The 20,853-nt window shown below is 40.6% G+C and overlaps 2 protein-coding genes across 3 annotated transcripts; both read right to left on the bottom strand.

Annotated features, from left to right (window-relative positions):
• Positions 1–342: 342 nt before the first annotated feature.
• LOC139303494 (FERM domain-containing protein 6-like) lies at positions 343–4,134 on the bottom strand. The gene is made up of 12 exons (XM_070927333.1): positions 4,063–4,134; positions 3,543–3,633; positions 3,272–3,351; positions 2,948–3,006; positions 2,640–2,820; positions 2,387–2,542; positions 1,847–1,912; positions 1,661–1,729; positions 1,362–1,536; positions 875–1,039; positions 560–691; positions 343–464 (listed from the first exon to the last, which is right to left on the bottom strand). The coding sequence occupies exons 1-12, from the start codon at positions 4,132–4,134 to the stop codon at positions 343–345; spliced, it is 1,368 nt and encodes a 455-aa protein (XP_070783434.1).
• Positions 4,135–8,083: 3,949 nt separating this feature from the next.
• gpam (glycerol-3-phosphate acyltransferase, mitochondrial) lies at positions 8,084–20,418 on the bottom strand. Of its 2 annotated transcripts, none has more exons than XM_070927213.1 (20): positions 20,315–20,418; positions 20,030–20,149; positions 19,165–19,238; positions 18,072–18,185; positions 17,395–17,544; positions 17,151–17,250; positions 16,630–16,766; positions 15,823–15,922; positions 13,653–13,865; positions 13,323–13,436; positions 13,102–13,187; positions 12,031–12,143; positions 10,730–10,800; positions 10,021–10,288; positions 9,745–9,902; positions 9,516–9,593; positions 9,190–9,327; positions 8,824–9,013; positions 8,422–8,480; positions 8,084–8,228 (listed from the first exon to the last, which is right to left on the bottom strand). In XM_070927213.1, exons 1-20 carry the CDS (start codon positions 20,396–20,398, stop codon positions 8,112–8,114), a joined length of 2,484 nt encoding a protein of 827 aa, XP_070783314.1. In that variant the 5' UTR covers positions 20,399–20,418; the 3' UTR covers positions 8,084–8,111. The 2 variants fall into 2 exon arrangements, with proteins under 2 accessions (XP_070783314.1, XP_070783315.1); XM_070927214.1 differs by having other exon boundaries at positions 20,030–20,155; positions 20,309–20,398.
• Between the last annotated feature and the right edge of the window lie 435 nt (positions 20,419–20,853).

Genomic DNA, 20,853 nt, shown 5'->3' with positions numbered 1-20,853 from the left:
ACAAAGACAATCTACAAATGCTTTAATTAAAAAAAAGGTCAAACAGACAAATACATTTTTAACTTATTTATTTATTCCTCAAACGTAATTATTATTGTATTATTACTTACGTACAGTGTGTGAAAGGCATTTGTTTGAGCTTGCATGTTGCACTGGAAATATACAGTGATTACAAGCATGATTTATTATGAGCTACAGATTTTAATAGGTCTGTGATTTCGATTTTAAAAAGCAGCATGAGCATCAGAGCAGTGACATTAATTGTCTTGTCCTGAGCTGCAGAACATGTAATGAGTCCCTCTCTTGCCTCTGGCTGTACGTTAGTCCACAGAAACCCCTTCATCAGCTCTCCTCCTCAGAACCTGCACAAAGATCAGAGGAAACACTGAAACCTTTGATGCGCCGCAGATTTTCAATCCGAGAGATCTGCAGTTTGCTCACCTGTTTCATCTCCATCGTGACAGCTGGTAATGAAAGAGCACAGGAAATTATGTGGCGCACATGAAATGATAAACACACGATCAAGCTTATTTTAGATATGTCTTTTTTTTGGACTAACCTTCCCAATAAGAAGAGGATAACACCAAAGGTCCATCGATAGATGCACCATGGAGCAGCTCAGACAGCCACGACAGCTCAGCTGGGTCGTCAACAAAAACCTCCTCCGGTTCATCCGCACACAGCTCAGACTCTGCCACAGTCAACAGAAACACAGAGATCAATGCATCCTCTTGAATGGACCAGTTTAGCAGCTGTATGTTTTTATATTTATCTTCATCATCATGTATTCCAAGAAACCTTTAGCGGAATAGAGTATACAAGATGGGAAGTATAAAATGACCTGCTGTGTCTTGGTTTTTTGCTTTCAGCTGACCTCTGACAGAGACTTTATCCTCCTCCTCCTCCTCTTTGGACCAGGCTGCGGTTGTTTCGACTGCACGGCTGCAGTCAGACATGGAGGACGTGAGGCTGTTGCTCTGGAGTCTGTGTGTTAAGTGTGTTGTGTCACAGATGTAGGCCTCTTTGTAGAACTGACTGGCTGAAGAGCGACAGAGAAAAAGAAAAAAGACACCTAATGACGTTTGTTTTTAAAATTCTTCGGCTGAGGATGAGAATAATAGACTTTATGAGGTCTTACCAATGATATAGTTTGGTTAAAAAGGATATTTATAGAATCATTGTGAAGAATCAGTTCACACGGGACAAAAATCACAATATTAGACCTTGATTGGTTTATTTTGCAGCCACATCTTGAGGACATTTAGGATATAAAGGACTTGAGGACATGTTCTAAAATTGGAGTTATATTAACTCACAGGCGTGTTCTAGCAAAAGAAGGGCATGAAGGTGAGATTGCTGACCCTGCATGTCTTCCAGCTGTTGGATGTAGACGGCTGCCTCTCTGGTGTTGATGTGGAGCCGGTGACTGTCACTGAGGTGCCTCAGGATGTGTTTGGAGTGGAAGGCTGAAGGAGTGTAATACACCAGCTTAGGGAGGCACAGAGAGCCCACTGCAGTGATGTCAAACCTGCTGCCCTGGAGAGCAAGAGAGAGGTAGTACAATCCAGAAAGAGAGTAAGAGGAGGAGTTAATGTTGTATAGGTGGAAATATGCAAGTTTATGTGAATATATGTGTGATTATGAGGTCTTTAGGACCAACCTGGAAAGTGAAACGGTCAATATCGGTCCAGGAAAAATCATACAATAGACACTGCTTCCCTTCCACCTCCTTAAGATAAATACAATCAGTTTACATTTTTAATATATGCAAACATAGGAGTACATTGATTAAGAAAGTTCCAGAAAGTTTATTTACGTCTAAGAACAAAAATACATTCCGACCCACCTGATAAATATGGACTCCTTTCAAAGCCACACCAAGAAGGATTGAACTTCTCAGCCCTTTTTTCTCCTGTGCGTAAAGTAACAGATGACGAAGCAGAGTTCAGAATATAAAACATGATGTTGCAGGAGAGAGTACGTTTCCTCAGTTCAATATTCTCAGAATTGAAGGCTCAAGATTAGGAGCGAGGCGATACTCAGTTCTTTTATTTTTTCATCAGACTAAATTCTAATAAATTACTGAGATAAATTAGACAAATAACACAGCATGTCAAGGGCAAATCAGTAACCATCTCTCTGAGTTTCATCATAGCAGGACTAGTGGTGTTATGGCTGTTAGGGCCTTGCAAATATGCAAAATTAAAGCTTCAGCTATGTAATGTTTTACACACCACTGAGATACTGTGAAGAAACTTCTGTGGAGGCTACAATAGCTAACATCCAAACAACTTCCTGATCGTCTGACTTCATTACAGTATACTGGAGGTTTTCTTTGGTTACTTTAGACATTGAGTGTGTGTGTGTGAGTGAGAGTGTTACTGACCTGTTTCATCCTGTAGAAGATGACTGGTCCATCCTGCAGGCCGCTGGCCTCTTTTATAAACTGCAGGATGGCTTGGCTACGTGACACACCTCTCAGCTCCACGTGCAACACGGGGCAGTGCTGGAGCAGGAAGTCCCGTCCACGACGCTTTATCAGCTGAGGACACAAGGACGTTAGCACATTCACACACGTAAACATTGTTATGATTTCCGAGGTGAAGTTCAAATGATCACAGTTTTTTGTTTTTTTTTACCCAAGAGGGGAAGTAATCTTCAGGAAGAAAGTAATGTGTGTGTTTTCTGTGCAGATCTCCGACTTCAGCTTGAAGCGCAGAAGCTGCCAGCTGGAAGAACGAAGCTTCCTGGTGGCGGCTCTGTGAATGCAGCACCTTCTGCCTCAGCTCAGCGTAGTAGAGCTGCTGCACTTTGCTGCTCCTTAAACAACCAAATAAGACACACAGGCCGTCTCTGTATTACGGGAGTTCATTTGTTTTCACAGTTTGTATATGTGCAGACAGATGAATATTGTTCAAACAAAGATGCTGATGGGGGACCAACTTACATTATTAGCCGCCCACTCTCTACATAATACTGCACTCTCAGAAATAACATGAATGGGACCTGGAAATGTGGAATAAATATTTCAACGGAGTCAAAGAGAAATATTGCTCCAAACAAACAGAAATCATGTAACAAAGACCTGCTGTACATTAAGTTGTAACATAATAAATGTTTTCCTGAACAAGTAGTTTATACAGAACATCTCCCAAGATACAAGGCAATGTTCTTTACATTATCACAGTTCACTGAGGCACACTGCTACATGCAGTACTGTAGGAAATATTTGTAAGGAACGCAGAGCTTTAATACAAAAAAAAGAACTCACCATTAAGGATCCTCTGTTCCATCGTTTGCCAAAGTACTTGCTCAGCTTTTGCTCCAAATCAAGAAAGAGGTATTCATTATCTGAGGAAAAACATAGAGAAAACAGGGCCATGACGTACAGTTTGTTCATCCAATTAGCACTCTTGATTATCTTTAACTTCATGGGCTCCTGTAAGTTCATGCGTTGCCAGCAGCCTCCCTGAATCTCAGCATCCCACAACAAATGAATTCAAAACATTTTCTCTCGAGCTCCCACACAGACACCGACTGACCTCTGAAAAGAGCCAGACCGAAGACTTGGAGTTCCCTGACGCCGAGCTGCTGCAACACACTATTCAACACCTCGTGGCCTCTGGCCCTCACCTAAAACACACACACACAAGTATAAGTACATAAGAGTACATGACACATTCAGGGTCCATCCTGTGAGCCTTGGCTTCATACTAATACTTTGGCTTTGTGATATCGGCGTTGTGTTTATTAATGGGTATCAGACAGTGATGAGGATGGAGAAAACACTGATACTGTAAAATCTGCAATAACGTTCTTTTGATTATTATTATTTATTGAATTTGTTCCATCTTACCACAAAAATCTGTCAGACCTCATCCAGAGTTGTATTATTTTGGGATTAAATGAGTTTTAAAATGCATTTTCAGAGGGTTTTCCAGCCTGCTGAGATTAACTGTTTGAAGAAGGACACTTTACGTTTCCAAAATATGATGTCAAATTTAATCTGGTGATGCATTTGAAGACTAAATAACATAAAAAGAGGATGTGGAGGCCACTCACCCTGACAGCACAGTCCAGGCGCTGCTTGTTTGGCAGAAGGATGCACACTTGTCGCTCCTGCGTCGTCCTCATGATCACAAATGCTTCAGTTTGTCTCAGGCCTCCATATATCCTCCTCCTGTCCTCCCACGGGCCGACCAAAACAAGTCTGCCTTCCCCCCCGACCTGATGCGTAATGACTTCTGACTCTTGTTGATGTAAAACAGAGAACAGCATCAAAACCTCACATTACGGAGGCTGCATCCAGAGAATGTTTGGCATTTTTGGTTGAAACATTATCATCAAAATAGTCCATGATTAATCAACCACTTGTTTCAGCTCTAGTACAGTTTATACTTCACCCAAAATGATCACAGATTCTGGATGCAGATGTGTTTGTAGCACAAAAAACCCAGAATACTTTGGGTCAACAAGGCAAAAATAGAACGCGTGTAGTAAAAGCTGAGGTGTTGGGGTGCTGGTGGACTTTACTGTAAAAGATACCGATATTATGGCAAGAGAAATGGTGGACAAAAGAGGAGTATCTATAAGAAGTTGCTGCAAAAAACATGACCACAACTGTCAAAATTGAGACATACGATAGGGCAAATTCAATATGTGTAAATAAAACCATATAGACAAAGAGGTAACATATGTTTGTTGTGTTATGTTAAATCAATATGCAGTGGTTAACAATATCCTACCAACTGTACCTGAGGTAAACTAAGCTTGCTCTATTTATTTATATCAGTATATGTAAATGTATTTATTCTTTTTCTATTATCATATTTTTCAATTCTTTTTTTGCTTTTTCTTTTCATGTGATGGATCCACACACCTTTCAGTCTGGATTGATGATGTGGATAATAGCAATAAACATTTACTGTCCCACTTCCCACCGAAAAATAAATAAAAAACAGACAAAAGACCATTGTTAATCTATCATTAATTTATTTAAAAACAAAATCTAATAATGCCAATTGTGCTTTTCTCCAAGAAAGCAAGAACAGAAAAAGTGACTTTTTTTTTTTAGTAGCTGGTGATTCCTCTTATAGTAACCACAAGTTCTCTGCTCTTGTGTTTTTTGATTTTTTTTTTTAAGTTACAATCTAGTGTTCTTTTGGATTCCCACACGAAATAACCTGTTAACATGCACAAAAAACAGAACAAAAAAAAAAACACCGAAGGACACTACAGTGCTTTAAAAAGGCACCTGCTCCCCAGATACAGGCATTTTTTTCTTTTTATCCTACAAAGTTACATAGTTGTAGAGGGATGTTGTTAATGCAGCTTCAATAGCGACGAGTCTCAACAATCCCCATGAGCAGTTCATAAAAAACCCAAAAACATTTCATGTCCTCGACTTCATTTGAGTTTTTCTACAATATCACATTGACCTTTTCGGGCACAGATGAGATACATTCAAGAGGTAACACATTTAACTTCATCTCCTACAAGATCAACTACCTTTCTCTGCAACATAATTCACACACTAGACTGGAAAATACAATTCTCAGGTTAAGTAGAGTTCACATTGAAGTGTCGATCATTAAAGGCGACCAGAGGAAACATGCAGTACAGTACGTAGAGTGGTTTTGTCTTGGAGGAGGGGGGGGGTCCCTCTCGTCGTGGGGACTTGTACAGATTGTGGGCTCAGAAATGCTTTGAATGTCAAGATGCTCCCTCTGCACTTGAGCACTATTTTTTTTGTACACTCTGATCACATTTCCATTTAAATAACTTACTTTTCTGTTCTTCAACATGCTATGGGTGTCATTCACCTTCAATTTTAGGGATATTCCATATTTGAAAAACTGCATGAAAATATGCAGGTTTATTTTATTAAATAAAGCTGAATGTTGAGAAAAAGCGTTTAAATTAATTGTAACAAGCACTGTTGGAGACATTCAGTGTAAATATTCATTTAAATGTATATCAGACACCCGATTCCCATTTACTTTATTGCCCTGACAGATCAAGAATGTCGAGATCAAACATTCACACCGTCTTCACATTATCAATCTGGGATTTGTGTTCGCATCCCCTCGAATAATGCCGACCATTTATCAAACTTTCTCCGCCCTCTTCAAACACACCCCTTCGTCTCACACCCCTTTTTCCTACCAGCTGTGTGCACTCATACACCAACTTAGATGATGTTGCACATTTATGTTCATGTTGCAAAATGTATTCAGATTTATAATTACACACATAAGACAAGACCTAAATATTGAGTCCAAGAAAAATGAAAACCGTTCTGCAGCTAAATGCACAGGTACTGTGCAGTGAGGTTTCACTATCAGGTTTTAATTTCACTTATGTTTTACTTTGGTAGTTTTAGTATGTTTTTGATTTTCATGATCAACAGTTTTTATTCCAAACCTGTCTGACATTTGAACTTTTTTATTTTTGTGCATTTTTGAACAAACATTGAAATGACTGGGATCTACTTACTGGTAATTTAACGTGTGTTTACAGTACATTTTTAGACTGTTATTTTTTTCCCCCAGAAAATCTGAAGTGAAGCATTGCTATCACCAAGAAAAATAAAGAATAGGTAAACCTGATAGTTAACGACTATTATTTAGTTTTCAGAAACATCACTGCTCCTCACGGCAGTCTACATTTAAAAGTAAACAAAGGAGAAAGACGTGTTCTCCTTTCTTCAAGAGTTTCCTGACAGTACATCAGAGACAACAGCTTTTTCTCACAAGTAGCAAAACTTTTTACAGGCGTGACCTTTTGTTCAGACGGATTACACAGTGGATATGTACCATTTATTTTCACCGCGCTATGCGGTTCCTCTGTCGTGCAAATGCCCAACCATTGGAGCAAAGTTGCTCTCTCAGCAGTGATGCCATGACGGCTTTTATACAGTGTGTTTGTAATACAGGAAAAACGTGGTGGTTATCCCAAATCTCTGCTTTCCCTGAAAGGCATGACCAAAGAGTTTCTGAGCTTGTTGCATTTGAACTTAAGTGGATGTGATGGCTGGTATTTTAAGTGCTGTGCTATGTGACATTCATTAAAAAGTGAAAAAGGTGTTGCACAAACACAGAGATCAAAGTCACTTTTCATCAAAACCCATGACGAGAAGTGTAACTGAATGCACTTAGATATTAGTGGTTTGAATGCACTTAATTGTAGATGCTTGTGATTTTAGGCTTCTACTGCGCCGGACTCTCAACAGGTACATTTTGTGTTTGCCAAGTAGATACTTTTGCAATTTTGAACTGATTTGCTGCTTAATTTTTGATATCTTAAACCAGTAAATGTGCAGTATAACTGACCAAAGCCGTCTACAAAGAGGAGTAGATCAGATTTGGACATTCATTTTGGCAAATGAAAATTTGGATATGTACGCAATCTTTCTATTTAATGTTCCTACATTATTAAATCTGAAGACACCAGAGTGCATGTATTTAAATGCACTACAAATGAGAGACATTGCTCTTGTGGCCTATGTACAGGAATTTGTTAGTCGTTAGCCTTTCATCAAACTACATTTTGACATGTTTTCTACCGTATGATAGTGGAGCGCACTGGAGAGAATACAGCAGTTTTACAAACGAGCAGAAAGAGTTAACATAAAAATGCCTTTGTTGTTGGTACTGTTTACCATCGTTTTCTATGCATATTTTGCTTGTTCACTTGTATAGACGAAAGGCAGCTTGCTTTGTTCGGATTGCTGTAAAAGTGATTTTTCTTATTTACTAACCTGCTTGAGTATATTTTCTGATAGTTTAAAATCTTGACCATATTAAAACCTCATGACTTCACTGGCAAAGTTCACAAAGAGGGGATGAGTCCTAGAGGTACCTCCTCAAAGAACGATACAAGGGTTTTATCAGCTGCACAGTTCTAAGACAGGGAGCCATAGACTGGAACGAAAAGGGAAGACTGGCTTCAAGTCTCTTCCGGCTAACAGCTAACCGTTAGCGGCTGTTACGAGAAGGCACTTCCTGGTAAAGCTTTCCACAGAGTAGCACCTGGGATTGTTTTGAAGTAACCAGTAGAAGCCCTTTATTGGAAGGAGCCGGGGGTCTGAGCTGGGCTGAAAGGTGTCTCGGTCACAGCAGGGTGAAACCTAAGATGTACTGCAGGAGTTTGTTCCGATTGGCCTGAGGTAGAAAGGTGCTGCTCAGCTGCAGAGTTGTCACCCGGTTCTCTCTTCTCTCCTTCAGGACCTACAGAAAACCACAGCACAGGAGACATCTCAACTCCAGCTGGATGAACCTGAACCTGAATCCACCCAAACCCTATTTTCTTAACACTATACTGTATTTTAATTTGTAAAACAAATTAAATTTGTATTTAATTTGTTTGTAAACTTGATATATATATAATAAAAACAATTTTAAAAGTCAAAAACACTCTTACCCCGAGCTCTTTGAATGTCCTCACTGTGTTCTTCACCAAGTAATGAGTTGCACTTTCACCTGGAGAATAAAAAAAAAGAGACTCAGAAATACTAACTAAACACCCTTATGACTGACATTTCATTCTTGAAAATGTTCCTAGTTAATTCATAGTTAATCTCAAAGTAATTTTTGCTGAGACTCGTGCGTACATACAGCATAAACCTAGTGCTAGCACATTAGTCCCAGTAACTGTTGTGGTTTAATAATGAATTTTCTTTGTATTATTAAAGGAAACTACATGGAATAATTATGCAGTGCCCTTTAATTGTTTATTCCAAGTTGAAACTAAGCCTGAATGATGGGCTTTGAATAACACCTTTCCTGAAGTGTACAGTAAGTGGGGAAATATTTGCAGTATTACCATAAGCAGCCACTCCTCTCTCTGTGCGGGTGAGCAAGTATCTGAAGAGCCTCTGAGTGTAGTCGGACTCGGCCATGGGCTGACTCAGACTGTGGACGAAGATCGCGGCCCCGCTGTAGGCCTCGAGTACCGGGCTGACAAGCCGCTGCAGGAAGACGAAGAACTCCTGGTGCTCTGTGGAAACGCTCACCTGATTGACAAAAATAAATTTAAAAAAAATCAGGGAAAGAAAGTGAGTGACTGGATGTTGCCTGATCAAACACAACTTGAAAACGGTTCTAGAAGATGGTGCCATGGTGGTGGTTCTGTTGGCTCTAATAAAACAGTTCAAAATAGTATTTTTAGATAAGTATGACTGAACTAGACCTTTAGGTAGCGATCTCTCTGCTCCTCTCCAAAGTCACTATCCTCGTCCTCCTCGTCGCTTCTCCAGGAAAGGGGCTCGGGGAACTTTTTGGGCCAAGGTTCCTCTGTGGGGCTGGGACTCAGTTCCTCCTGGTCCTCCTGACTCACACAAACACACACAAATGAGACCATCTGGGCCATGGAAATGTCCCACCACATATTACACTTACAGTAAGCAATTATAGTTTACAACGCTTCCCAAGATATTCACCATGAGTCAACTTCCAGCATTAGTCAAGGTGGTTACTTTCATTTTCATTCAGTGAGGTTTGTATCTGTTAACTGACCTCTGCTACGTAGAGAACTCCATACTGGATGAGTCGGGTCACTGCATCGTGTAAAACCTGGTAAATAGTCTGACAGGGCTGTGGGACAGAGAGGAGGAGATGGAGAGACACTGTGAAACACGAAACAACACATGTGGAGTTGTATTTTACATGGGTTTAAATGTCCTCTTGCTACTTGCTGGACTCTTTTACAAAGTTTAGAAAGATGGAGACAATGTGCCGGACTTACTGGTGCCACAGCCACCTCATTGATAAGGAAGTGGGAGAGCCCGGCGGCCTTGCGGATGAGTCTTTCCTGACTGAGAGGGAGGCTACTGAGACTATCGGGCTGGTGATCAGACTCTGATTCTGCGACCAGCTCTCGCTGCAGCGACAGGATGCTGCAGGCTGGAGACAAATCATAAACAAATTTAGTGGAGAAAAATTCCAAAACTAGCATCTAACTGATGGAATTTAAAAGCAGAGAGAGCACAGGACACAAGAACAACCTCATGGCTCAACATACCAATAATTGCATCAGAAATAAAGACATGGAAAAGGCCATTGCTGTAGAAGTTGAGCTCGAAAAGCGCTGGTACAGTTTGATTGGGTGCGATGGTGAACTCTCCATTGCGATTCGCACTGCTGGTCACATTGACGCAGTTTCCCAGCAGGTGGAGGGCACGCATGACCACATCCTCCGAGTTCCCCGAAAAGCCCAGATCAAAGTCCCGTGACAGGATCTCCTCCTTCATGTTGAAGAAGTCTTCCACCAGCTTGGACAGCACCACCCCCTGGAACAAAGTGGAGGAGAAAAATAAGCTCAAAAACATTTGAAAGCCAAGATTCAGAAAACAAAATGCAAGACTTGGCTTGAGTTCGATGTATGCAGCACTGGCCAATTCCTCCAGACAGAAAGACAATTTCAGTAATAGTTTTCTGCTGTCACCCACTTACATCAGTGTGCCTGCAGAGGGCAGAGGCCCACCGCTAATGTACAGAGGTGGTGAGAGAGGATGCAGGAAGAGCAAGATCAGAGAGAGACGTACCATGCAGAGGTATGTGACATTTGGATCACCTTGGTGTAAGAAAGGGAGAATGATGGGCAAGAGGTGGAAAAAAACAGAGACAAAAAAGGAGAAGAAATCTGAGGAACAGAGGGATGTGGGAAAAAGAGGGTGCAGTAATACAGTTGCTAAGCACCAAGAGAGGACATGAAAGGCAGCCAGACTTACCTGTCTGTGTCTGTACAGCAGCAGACAGGCTACGATGTGGGTAGACATGATCGCTGAGGACTTATTAGCCGCTGCGAGGGAAGATACAAAGAGGATATAATTTGAGAGTAATGCTTCACAGCTGGAGGGCACAGATAAAACCCTTCTCCTACATTAGAGACCACAACACCTGTAAATATTTATCATTCTAAATTTACAAGACAAAAAACATGTGAATGCTGTAAAGCATCTGACTTGGACGTCTCTTATGTCAGACATTGGTTATTATATCAAGAGCTAAAACAGTATGTGCAGATGGGACTCATTGACAATCTATGACTATTTTAAATATTTTGCACATTTAATTTTACTGTCTTAAAATAAAGTATGTACAAAGTGCGTCTGGGGTAATTAGGTGTGACATTTTCTTTTAACAAACACAGGATTAAAAAGATCCAAAAGGGTTTATTATATTGATAATATATTAGACAGGCAGAGAAAACAATGTTGTGTGTGTGTGTGTGTGTGTGTGTGTGTGTGTGTGTGTGTGTGTGTACACACACGTGTGTTAGGACAAAGGTTACTAGTGGTCATCGTTAGCATAGTTCAAGTTCAGGGGAGTAAAACATTTGTGAGCACTGGTACTGCATTCCTCCCCTCTCCTGCTTCTCTATCCTCCCCTTCATCCTATTGGCTGAAAACAACATGCCATCCAGCTGGAAGCTTTGTGATTGGCAGAGAGGAAAAAGCAAATAGGCCTAGCGTCGGAGAATGCAGCTGAATGAGCTGGGGAGAACCGGTTCCTGTAGTGCTACCCCGGGGCAAAAAGCCCTGAGTGATGTGAAGCGGACGGACTGATGCTGTGCTGTGTTGGATTTCAATTAATGGAGGCAGTATGATGGATAGCATTTCATGAGGGCTGCCTTTGCTCCAGCTGGCAGGTGCACCTTTAACACAGGATGAAAAGGAGACGCATGTGCAAAAGAAGAAGATAAAAGAGGAATGCCTAATACAGCAGCAAGCTGTATGTGCTCCAATATGTCTACTACATGAGATAGGCTAAATAGTGCCATATGACATTCAGCTGAATGTGGTTGGAAGACTTTGAAAAGGACGGTATTGTGATGACTCGTCTTACTTGATGTCTTTTTATACTACAAACTAAAAATGTAAAAGGTATAAATTGCACTGTGACTTTGAAGTAAGCAGCCTTAGTTAAACACTGGAGATAAATATATATATATAAATATAAATACTGTACGAAGCAGGACTACAGTTAGGGTGCAGTTAATCCACTGGCTGTGGATGTGTGAGTTTCTTACTAAAGAGGACGTGCTTGGCCAGGTTGTTAATAAGTTGTCGTCTCAAGATGTCATCGGGCAGCTCTCTGTTCAGCTGCTCCTCCTCCTGCCCCTCGAACAGCTGAGCCTCAGGTCTGGAATAATAATAACAACACCTCAACATGTAAACATGCAGTTTGACACTAGTCTTATTATGTCAGCTTGATATGGTGTGCATAATTTAAAAAGGCGGTTTTCATGTCAAAACAAACACAAGTTCATTTCACAAATTAGTTTCCTTCTCTCTTGTTGAACAGATGCTGCTGAAGGGTTGGGTCTGAATGAAAATCAACAGAAGCACTATGGCAAATGATTGAAACCACCAATAAAAGGTTTTAAAATAATCTCTAAATGATAGCTTAGACACAGAAACAGGACAGGACTGTAAATAGACGGGCACCAAAAAGTCTACACACAAGGTGTGCACTATGGCTTTATGCTGCAAATAAACTGCCCTATGAGTTTTAAATAAACACTAATCTGAACTGAAGGGAACTTCATATCTTACTAAGTGTAATTATTAATTTACCATTACCCTCCTGAACCTGTGGCTATTTCTGCACAGTCACGTCTCAACCAACCATGCCATATATGTTCAAGACAGAATATGCTATTATTTAACATGTGAGGGTCACTATGCATAGTGTAGAGGTACTTTTTATGAAATAGTATTTGCAATTTGTGTCTAGAGGGTTGTCAGTCGGCTCTGGCATGAGTTCTGAACTTGTGACTCCAGACCAGCTTGGATGACACGCTGCTGTCCTTGTGGATGTGCTGTATGACTGTATCAGTTTTATTATGAAGGGAGAGCGCTGAACTGAAGTGACCCCTGCCAATGCTAACTCAAGCTCTGAGCTCGGATGTCAGATAACAGACTCGGCGGTGAAGTAGCAGGAGGGAGAAGTCAAGTTTGTGACCCGAGGGTTCATAATATTACAGGTGGGACTGGTGGGAATGCTGGTTTGTGCATGTGCACTGGTCTGAGGAAGGTATTACTGAGCGTCAGAGAGTGTGTGTGTGTGTGTGTGTGTGTGTGTGTGTGTTTGCCCTTACTGTGCAGAAATAATGGTGGGTGTCAAGCTGTGCTCCAGGGACACTGATGGTGGAATATGGCGGCTTCTCTGGGTGTCCAGGTACTCCTACATTTGACACACAAAAGGTTCCTAACAAATACAAACTGAGACAGGGCCTCTCTATATCAAGCTCCACGTGGCCATAACAGCTGTATATGTATAACAGCAGCTGTTTGTATAAAGTGATCAGTGATCAGTCACCTTTAGGGAGAAGGGCTGGTTGAAGTCAACTCGGACGCAACCGTAGTTCTTCCTCAGCATCCTGAACACTCCACATGCTATTCCCCACAAACTCTCATTCTTCTTGGGTTTGCCCTGGTGGGATTGAGGAGTAAAGACGGTTAACAGTGTAGACTTGATCATTAATCATCTTTCACACTAACAAACAAAACCTTTTGTCCTCTCATTTCCTCGCTACAATTTCAAAAGCCAATACTATAATATCTACTCTGTTTTTGAATGACTGAGGAAGACAGCTTTGTTGCCAAAGCAAAAGTACACACAAATAACAGACATCATCCAAGCACTTACCAGCTGCTCGCTATTGTAGTTGCCCTCAATAATACGATCATAAGAGATGCCAACTGGCACCACCAGTACATCTGCGATGGACCCAGTGCACAGTGTGTCTACCACAATGGACAGCATGCCTGCACGCGCTGTAGACGGCTTACCGCTGCGGGAGCGGGTACCCTCCAGGTAGACCTCCAAAAACTGCTGCTGACGCAACAACTCCTCCGTATACTGACGGGAGATTGATGAAGCACAGAGAAAAATGTTGATGTGAGAATGGTGGGATAAAATTGGATAAAAAACAAAGGTGGCATTGGATGTCAAATGTGAGACATATGTGCACACACACACTGTGTGTAAAGGTCATAATGCTTTTGATGAAAATGCAATTTGCCGCAAAAACAACACTGACTCCATTACCAAGGTGGAAGTTGAGTAAAGTGAACCCTGTGCAGCTGCTGTACATGCAGCCTGAATACAAGTTCAAAATGAGAGGTGGTCAACAACAGTCTGACCCCCAAACACACTGCAGGGAACTGGGCAAGTGCCAAGGCAGCCATGTTGTGTAATGGTATCCATCTGAGCACAGTATGTACACAGCTGTCTCTTGCTATGAAGACACTTCTGAGAAGAGAAGCTTTGTCCTGAAATGGACTCGGTGGCATTTAGAGTAAGTCATGAAGAGGACAGACACCCAGGTTCGGCTTTCACAGCAGCAACTGAAATTAGAGCAGCTTTTTTTTAATGCTTGCACTTCTGCCTGTGAAGGAGTTCGGCCAATTACAATTTCTATGAGCGACACAGGAGTGCCACATTCAAACCCTATCTTCAACGAAATTAAAGTACTATGTGGTACACTTTCCACAATTATGGTGGCAAACCAATACTCCGTTTGATGGGAAGTAAGGTAAAATATTAGAGGTACAAAGGGATAATATGTAGGTTGTCATGTCCAACAGTTGCTCATATATCTTCAGCTGATAAGTCTTATCTTAGGGGCACAATACACAGCCTTTGTTGCTTTCATTGCTCTCAACTCTCTTCCATAGACTCCAAACATACAAATTGACAGCAACTCTGATAAGTCTGGTACAATTAGGTAAATCCACTCAGCAGCCTAGCTATTTTGTAGAAAGCTCATTTAGAGCCTTTAAGCTACAAGTAGCTTATGATGACAAAGCATTAATATTAACATTAGTAGCCATTCACATTAGTTCAGGTTTTCTCATAAGCAGAAGCTTGTTAAGCCACATTATCCAAATACAAGAGCTGAACAAAAGGTTCAGATTCCAGTTTTAAATCAGCTTCTAATTTCTCATTCAGTCTATTCAAGAAGCTTTTGCTTCAGTGACTTCCTTGAGATGCAAAATGCACACGTCAGAGTGGAAACATATTCCAACCAGTGTCACAGTCGGAAAGACTTCAATGAATAACCTCTTAGTTTACATTGCATTACACAGCTCAAACTGTGCTTAAAAAGGCTCACGAACAATATGTCAACATGTGTATGTTCCGTTTTACTGACATTTTAGGGATATTTGAAAGGAAAAACAATAAATCAATAACACTATTTTACCCAGGCCTGGCCAAGACTCATAACAGTCACAGGAGTCAAAGCTGTGACCATCTGTACTGTAGTCACACACCTATGACATAACCATCAGGTTACACTGCTACGCTTCATGTGACACCATATAATGTCCTTAATGATGTGTCTAAGTATGTTAGAAAATGTATAAAAGCTCCCAGCAGAGCAAAATTGACAGCATACAGTAGGAGTTGGATCTGGGTCAGTACAATGTAGAAAAGCAGCATTTCTCAGCCAAATACCATCTTACTTTTACAGCAGAAGGTTTAGAGAAGTGTACAGAAGTTACTTTGACACTACTACAGGATAATAGTAGTGTTTTAATAACTGATTCAAAAGGTAAAATGCTATAATGTGTTAAATTGAGTTATAAATCCATGCAAAGCAAAAAAGAAAGAAAGAAACAGCCGGGCTAACATTATGTAACAAAGGCTTTTAACTCTCCCTTCCCATCACTCGGGAATGAAAAGAGCACACAGAGCAGAAAAGCATGAAGACAACCTGCAGTTACATAATAAATCATGCTAAGAAAAAAAACCTCACACACATACACACTAACTGAATTTAGGAACGGTGTGTTGAACCGGCCTGTAGACTTACCGCTTGTAAGAGTGATCTGTACAAAATGTCTCTCTTCCCATCCCCTGTCTCCTCCATTTTCCGTCGTATGAAGAATCCTCCAAGTTTACGGATGAGGGTGCTGAAAACAAAGAAAGTTTGATCAAGTGGCTTCCACGGTAAACTTTCTGCACCGACGCAAAATACACTGCTGTCAATAAATGTCACTTTCAAAATTGTAATTACTATAGGGCAATAATTTGGATTGTGATTAAAGGACATCACTGTGCTATAGTGATTCCTCTTTAAATGTAATTATTGTGAGTATTCAATGTGATTTGAACAACAAAGTGTTGCTAACAGCTGAACTTTTTGAAATAATCTCTACAGCATTCTTTTTCAATGCTTTTTAAAAAACATTTCACTTCTTCATTTCCTTAATATTCCCTCTTCTGTATCTTATTCCAGAAAGCACGAGGTGGTGAATTTGTTTCTGTTGTTCTTTAGTAAAGGCAGTTCAGGTTGATACTTGGGGCCTATATCACAAGCACCCATGTACTATAGAAGATCTGTTGTAGAACCTCAAATACTATTTAAAGCAGATTAGCATAAAACAGGTTCACAACCTGTTGTCAGGCTGGCTGCCTGGCAATTTATATTCCCTCAAAGTAAAATCAGCATCAATCTTTAGTCTCACTCTTTAGTTCAGGTTTAATTCCTCTCTGATATATTGCCAAAGAATTCCCTTTCTTGTGATATCAAACTAATCTTTGTGTTTTCACTTACACAGAGCAGAAATACTCCTTCTTGTCAGATCAAAGTTGACATGAGGCTTCGAGGGTTTTTTACCTGAGGATAGGGATGCTTAGATTGTTTCCAGCAGCAATATGTGGGGCTTTGATGTTGTGACAGAACAGGATCAATGTGATGAGCAGGTAGTCGATGTGGGATTTGTGAACTGGGAGGAAGACCATGGGCACATTTTGCTGTAAGGAAAAGACATAGACGATTTTATAATAAACACAGAACATTCCTCAGTGCAGATGGAGCCAAACTCCAGTCTAAAAAATGACAATAAATGGAGCAACATTTTGTCTTTTAATTTGATCTAATGTCTCCAGTGAATATACTACACATTTACCATGTATCCATCAGAAATGTATTATGACGATCAATATATGAGACTGCACTGATACTGTAACTGTAAACTGTAATAAACACACAGCCAAGAGTAAGTATGACTGTGTTATGATCTTGTTAGCATGTTATTCTGTCCGTTTGTGAAAAGTAAGTGTTTAGCTGTCAAAAATATGTCAGATTATGTTGTGACAGTGTAATCCATTTTCTTTGTGTGTGCAGTTGCTGCTGACCTCTGTGGCAGCTTTCTTGACCATTTCCAGCTGTCCCTTGTGGATCTGGATGCTCCAGAAGAAACCATTAAATAGCCTCAGGAGGACCCACCCTGTCAGCCTGAACACAGAGAAAAGTGAAGATGTGGAACAGAAACAAAGAGTTCAGAATCTAGATAACTGCAGTACAGTGAAAGAGCCCAATACGATCAATCAATAACTGAAAGCAACTGAGGTGAGGCAGTTTACAATATACAGCATGTACCTGATAAAGGCTGGTGAAATGTTGGCCACCATCTCCTGGAGGAAGGCCCTGGCTTTCTGCTTCACTTTACTGACGGCTTTGTGCTCCTGGCCAGGCTGGCTGGCTGCAGCATCCAAATCTGTGGCCACCTTCACAATAGCACTCTCCACGCTGTGATGGACAAAGGCACAGCACAAACATAAGGCTGCATCTTCTAGCCTACGAACACCATCATTCAAAACATTTGAGTGCAGCATTGCTCCTGTCAAAATGTCACTTAATCTGGTCTCCTTTTGTACACTTTATCCCCAAATGTCATTAGTTTAGTGTTTCCACTCCCTTCTTTATAATTCATTATGTTTGTCTATTCTGTACACACGACATCTATTGCATGTCTGTCTGTCCTGGGAGAGGGATCCCTCCTCTGTTGCTCTTCCTGAGGTTTCCTCCATTTTTCCCTGTTAAAAGGGTTTTTTGGGGAATTCTTTTTGGGGAATAAAGAGTATAAGGACAGATGGTGTTGTATGTTAGACAGATTGTGATTTGTGATATTGGGCTATATAAATAAAATTGACTTGACTGTATTGTTTAATAATACTAATGTTGCCCAGGTTTGGAGTTTTATTCCCACTACATACTCTCAATTGCACCGTGATGGCACATTCCAACAAATTGTCTCTTGTTACGTTGACTCTTACCTGCTGTTGTTCAGCACATTGTCCACCACGTTCCTGGTGAACATGTCCTTGTTGACATCTCTTTCCATGACAAACAGTACATAACTCAGCCTGCGCGCCAGCCAGCCCCGCTGTCTGCATGAGCACACATAGACACACATGTGCACCAATGTATACATACAGAAACATGTAAGAAGAGAACACATTCTCAAATATACCGTACGCATGGTTACACTATATAATATGTCATTTAAATATCTGTGAAAACATTTGATCAAAATCTCTCATACATACACTCACACAAAATAAAAGGTGTAGTTTAACTGTTCAGTTAACAGACTGTTGAGACAGAAGTTGTTGGTTTCACTGATTTCCTGGTAATTTAACACATTTTCAGGAACCAGAGATTGGCTGTGGCTGACATATCCATTTTGTGTTATGGTGGTTTTGTTCCACCTTGCTGAGCTCATACATAACACACTATTGATTGTGTCAGACAAAAATAACAATACTAATGTGTCCATACTGACTTCAGCCCATCTTGGCTCTGGGATGTCTCTTTCTACATGCTAATACAATGCAGAATAAAAACTAGACATGAATCTATTTCAGTTTTTCCCATGCCATTAGGAGCATGGTGGCAAATAGGTTTTATCTTGGGCTCTGAAGAAGAAGAACTAGATTTCCACCAAGCTCATGTTTATATTGTTTGGGGTTGATGTATTAAGGTGTCTTACTGCTAAGGTCAGTCACTGGATGCATGTGTCTGGTGTCCACTGACAAACACTTTAAATTATTCATCTGTCCACCTTTCCACTGTTTCACAAATCGGTCCTCTTGACTTAAAGCCATTTATCATACACAGGTTGTTAGGAAGGCCGGTGCCTGTCTGCACTGTATTGATTGTATTGTACAGGAGGAGTTAGAGCTCTTGCTCTTGTTGCAGGGTGAAATTTACGAGTCATGAGATGCCAAAGCGGTATGTGAAAGCCAACCAGCTCGACATGTAGTTTCAGAAGTGGAATATGTTCCTCTTGCGAGGCCAGTAGACTGCTCAGAGCAAGATACTGTGGAGGAAGTGATTCTATAACGGGGTAGCTTTTGCTTTGTTTACCTGGTGTGGGTCTCGTTGATGTAGATGACGTTGCGCAGTCCCAGAGATGGAATACTGGGGTTGAACAGTTTCTCCTGGGACCCAAACAAAAATTATTAGTATTATGAGGTAGAAGGTAGGGATTTGAATCATCAACATAACTTCCAGCCTAATAACTAAGAGCCGTAGAGACAGTGATGAAACACACATTTCTGCAAGCAATGCAGATTGGATTCCAGATGAGCAAAACTAAACAAGCTGGAGCCACCATTGCCTCATCCTGAAACACTGTGTCAGACCGGCCTAAAAGTTACACAAAGTCAGTCTGGTTTGGTTTAGCTTGACTGTTATTTATCCAGTAGTTCTTAAGCATGTGCTGGAAGAAATTGTCTTTCTGTGTTAAAGCACTCATCATTTTCTTATATCCATTGATGCAGGAAAACTTACTCCCCATGCTGTAACTTTAAGTAGTGCTTCACACATTGTTTTGAAAGAAATATAAAAAAAATGCCTGATCCCTAGGCTGTTACACATTCCCTGCCCTAGGCAACTTATATAGCCAGAGGCTGTAGCATCTTTTAGAGACATACCAAGTAAGATTTTCACCCTGATCATGCAAACATAGTGGAGACAACCAAACCTTTGCTAATATGAGATAATAAAATAACAATACATGTGTACTTTGAATTTTATTTGGATATTGAGATGTCATGGTTCATTTTAATGTTGGCTTGGACTTCAAACAGCCACAATCAATAGTTTTTGGCAGGTGCTGTAGGGTTTTACATTTACAAGCATTTACATTAGAACAAATAATACCCTGGACCTGACTAGAGTCTAACAAATGTACTCATGTTAGAGTTAATTAGCTGTGGTGTAACTTTACCCAGCTCTGTGGTGTACAGGAGTGACAGCAACGGCCCACGAAGGGCCTCTTTCTGTTCAGCAGGCCCTCCTTCCATGTGCTGGTGACACAGCGCAGGACTGAGGGGCTGGTGCTGCGGTCCTGAAACATATCCACACCCAAAGATCATTGAAGATAAAGGAATAACATAACACTATGTACATACTATATAACATACTATGTAACATATGTGATTAAACACCTATAATCTGACAAGATGTGTAATACTGATCCTACTGTATAATGGCATTACGAAGACTGACTCACCGAGTCATCGTTGGGATGTTTCCAGCGGTTACACCACTGCTCCCCATTGTTGACCTGCAGCAACAAGCCATCTGACACCTCCATTTTCTCTGCTGTCCTTTCCTCCAGATCACACACCACTAGCTGGCAAGCTGTCAAGACATCAAGACACAGGGTTATCATGAGGTTACATTTTAAATCATTTCAAGGCAGCCATCACTCTGCAATATGCAAGATTTCATTTTCCAAGCAAGAGGATTGGGTATTAATTGACTGACGGCAGATTATTGCAGATTAAAAACTGAATTGGAAATCAACTCTTACTTTACTTGCTAGCAAAATTTGAGCACCTCGTTATTTCAATTCAATTTAAGATTGAATTTTTTTTATTATTAAATACACCTCCTGTTAACCATATGTGCGCTGTCAGTTTCAATAATACTTATTCTAAACTAAGTTAGTGTGAAAATAACAAGGTGCTCAAATCTAACTAGAATACAGAGTAGTAGATACATATTTAGCTTTGAATAAAACAAAAATACTCTAGTATCATGTTTCAG

This window comes from Enoplosus armatus, chromosome 20 (assembly GCF_043641665.1).
Source record: "Enoplosus armatus isolate fEnoArm2 chromosome 20, fEnoArm2.hap1, whole genome shotgun sequence".
In the NCBI taxonomy this organism is placed as follows: Eukaryota; Metazoa; Chordata; class Actinopteri; order Centrarchiformes; family Enoplosidae; genus Enoplosus; species Enoplosus armatus.
This window is presented reverse-complemented; position numbering and strand designations above follow the sequence as displayed.